At 51.5% G+C, this 3,343-nt stretch overlaps 1 protein-coding gene across 1 annotated transcript in view; it reads left to right on the forward strand.

Moving 5' to 3' along the window:
* The window catches only part of LOC103074695 (coiled-coil domain-containing protein 180-like), a 55,873-nt gene extending 52,907 nt beyond the window's left edge, over positions 1 to 2,966 (forward strand). Inside the window, 4 exon segments of the mRNA XM_082931036.1 lie at positions 689 to 852; positions 1,575 to 1,721; positions 2,447 to 2,557; positions 2,560 to 2,966. Of these exon segments, the coding sequence (XP_082787162.1) occupies positions 689 to 852; positions 1,575 to 1,721; positions 2,447 to 2,557; positions 2,560 to 2,594 (457 nt within the window). The 3' untranslated portion in view covers positions 2,595 to 2,966.
* The last annotated feature ends 377 nt before the right edge of the window (positions 2,967 to 3,343 follow it).

Consider the following 3,343-nt stretch of genomic DNA (forward strand, 5'->3'; position numbering starts at 1 on the left):
TTCTCTTTCTGCTGCAGGCGGGACGTGTGAGCTGAGGTCGGTGGAATGGTAAGATTCCTAAAGGCAGAGATGAGGAGGTGGCGTGGCTGCAGCCCCCACTGCACCGATGCAGGCAGGAAGCCATGAAAGGGCAGGATGTGTTGGGAGAAGAGTGAGAATCACTGTGGCCATGCGGAGGCCTTAGATGGTGAGGGACAGGAAGGAGGTACAAAGTGGTAATGCCAGAAAAGCCCCTCTCAGAGAGCACCCCAGAATTCATAGGCAGTGTTTGGGCTTCATCCCGTAGGCAACAGGAGACGGATCACGTGATCAGGTGGTCATTTGAGAAATTTCATCTGGAGGACCTGGAGCAGTTCTAGCTGGGGGCAGAGGTCACTGTTGCAATGGACAGTGGGAAAGCCACACCCTCTGCCGTAACCACAAACCCAGCTGTAGCCGCATGAGGTTTACAGTCCCCACTCACATTCAGCCTGCCCTGGGCTCAGCACCCTCTACACTGTTTCTGAGCCAGTCCTCACATCGCCTGCGAAATGGGGACAGTCAGCTCCTGCTAACAGCACAAGGTCACACAGCTAGGAGATGGGAGACGTAGGCTTTGACCACAGGTCTGGGGGGCTCCTGAGCCCACCTGCGTAGCCACTTCTCATACTGAAAGGTGCTGCCCCTCCACCTGCTTTGGTTTTTGCAGGAGAGCATTCCACAACTTCAACTACTTTCTGTTCTTCTGCAACGTGCTGCTGGGCCTGGGCGCCTGCCTCTCCAGGCTTCTCATCAGCTGCATCCTGGGCACGTGGCTGGTCGCCCGCATCGACAGGACCATTCTGCAGAGTGGCTGTGAGAGAGCAGACATGGGTACGTGGCCATGCCTCTGGGGAGCGCTGGTCTTGTACTTTTGCAGAAGCTGCCTGGAAGTCGGGTACCAGAGGCCTGAGTTCATACTCTTCGCTTATGCTTAGAGTTTATCTTCCCATGGAGGCTATAAGGCTGAATAGAAAAACAAAACAAAACAAAACAAAACTATTCAGCCCAATGGTCAGAAGGGAATTCAGGCTATTAAATACTTGCATGTTTGACAGACCTTTGAGGTAGAATGAAGGGCAGTAAGAGGTAGCAAATTCTATCTGAACAGTTAGAAGGTAATTTGTGAATGCATGGCTCTGAAAATTTTGAGAAAACACATCTCAGAATTACTGGTGTTGTTAGTTGCAAGCTTAGTTAAGAAAATGGTTTGTTCAGTTTCAATGAGCCAAAATCAAAGCTTTTTCTGTGGAGAAAAAACAGTTTTTGTCCTATTTCTGGCCCATGTCTGTTCATTCACTCATTCATTCATTTAATGGCTGCTGCCTTCTTCATATAAGGCACAGAGGCTCCTAGCTGCTATGAGCTTCAAATTCCCATAAAATGAACAGATTAGGGTGTGATCTTTCCAGCTCTTTATACCTCATTTTCTAGATTCTCAGCAAAGACACAGGCACCATTTGGGAACAAAGTGACGCTGCAGTTACGTCATAAAAAGCACAAGCTGGGCCATCCTGGGACGTACTGCATGGCCTGACTTGCCGTCTGGATTTCAGGGTTCAGTGCGTGGATTGGCATGCTCTATGTGGATCATTATCACACCAACCCGGTGCTTGTCAGCTTTTGTCACATCCTGATCACAGGCCACAGAGAGAGGAGGCTGCAGCAGGCCATCAAATACTGGTACCTAAATCGGTCAGCAGGTAAGTCTCCTGTTTGAACCTACACTGGGGTCGGACACCAGGAAACATGTACCCTCAGGCTTCCCTGGGATCCCTGAGATGTCCCAGGTTCCTCCTTCCCTGCCCCTCTTCCTCCACACTCCCTGCCCTGGGATCCCTTCTACCCAGGGGATCAGGAGGCTTTGCCCGCAGTCAGCCTGGCCTCAGGACCCCTGAGGCCTTGTCCTGCCAACTGGGCTCCTCCCTTGTTTCCAGAAACGAGCTCTAGTTCTGCTAGCTGAGTCCTTCATTGAACCATTTGTTTGAGATGCTACCCATAGCCCAGGCTGCAAGCCAGATGCCCTCCAAGATGGTGTGCAGTTTTGCTTAATTTGCCCCATTCCTTACCACAAGCTCTCCCAGCCACCGACTCTTAACCCCTGAAGGTTCTACACTGTCTACTCCCACCCCTGCCACCCCTATTATTCTGCTCTGCCTTCCGCTGGGAAGCCCTCCAGTTAGCCATGTTCTGTCGTGGACACTCAACACTGACCTGGACCGTTTTCATTGCTATTCCCAATGCTGCAGATACCCAGATCTGGGGGACAAACTCACATCCCTTCAGCCGCCCTCATGTCCCCAGGAGTCCTGGTCCAGCTCCTTCTTCCATACCTCACACCTTCTGGGCAGCTTTCGCTACAGCCTCTGAGAAGGACAGAGACAAGCTGCCCCCTCCTCCCAGTCTACTGGTTCTGGTTCTGTCCTAGGTCCCCGCACCTCAGTGAGGTCCAGGACAAGGTGGCTCCTGCTGCAGACCCTGATCAACAACCCCAGACTGGTCACACTCAGAAAATCAAGGCCAGGTCATGGCTCCCGGGACTTACCCAGATTCTGTTGATGTGCTCGGAGAGCTGACGTTGACCTCCCACATTGCGACAAGGCTGTTCTAGGACATCTGCCCCTGAGAAGGCCCAGGCTACCCAACAGCTGTCCCCTGCATTGTGATGGGATGCACAGGCGCTGTCCACACAGATGGCATACAGGCCAGCAATTCATGGGATGGCACTTGGGCTGAACAGTGAAGTCTCAGGTCTAATTCATTCCCTTGGTAAAAAGATCAAGAACTAAAGAGAATTTCTGTTGAACAAACTTTGCCCAATAATGATTTCCACTATCCATGGTTAGGAGGCAGCCTTGGGGAGATCCATGTTGAGACACACTTAATTTAGCCACAGGGCAGAACTTTGTGTCACTGAAAAAGGTGGTAAAAATTTTTATATCAGGAGAGTTTAACCGTTTGACACAGTTTTCCTCTGGGAGAAAGTATGGCCTTAATCCAACAGGGTCCTCGTTGTTTCCTCCTTTCTAGGTCTTATGGTGGTGGGAGAGAAGGAATCCACGATCCCAGCCTCCAGTCTGGTGGGTGAGCAGGCACACACTGAGCTCTCTCTCCCACAGCCACTGGGATGGGGAACGGATCAGAACTGACCTGGGCCTTGGTCACAAATCAGATGTACAGATTCTCTCTGACAAAGAGGGCATTCCCTGAGAAAGCCACTTGTCTGAGGAGGCAGAGATGGGATGGGCAGGCATTTAAGGTGGGGGACAACAGGAGCAAAAGTGTGGGAGCAGGTTTGAGGAGGGTGAGCCCTCTAGTGTATGCA

Source organism: Lipotes vexillifer, unplaced genomic scaffold, assembly GCF_000442215.2.
Source record: "Lipotes vexillifer unplaced genomic scaffold, Lipotes_vexillifer_v1.1 scaffold920, whole genome shotgun sequence".
NCBI lineage: Eukaryota > Metazoa > Chordata > Mammalia > Artiodactyla > Lipotidae > Lipotes > Lipotes vexillifer.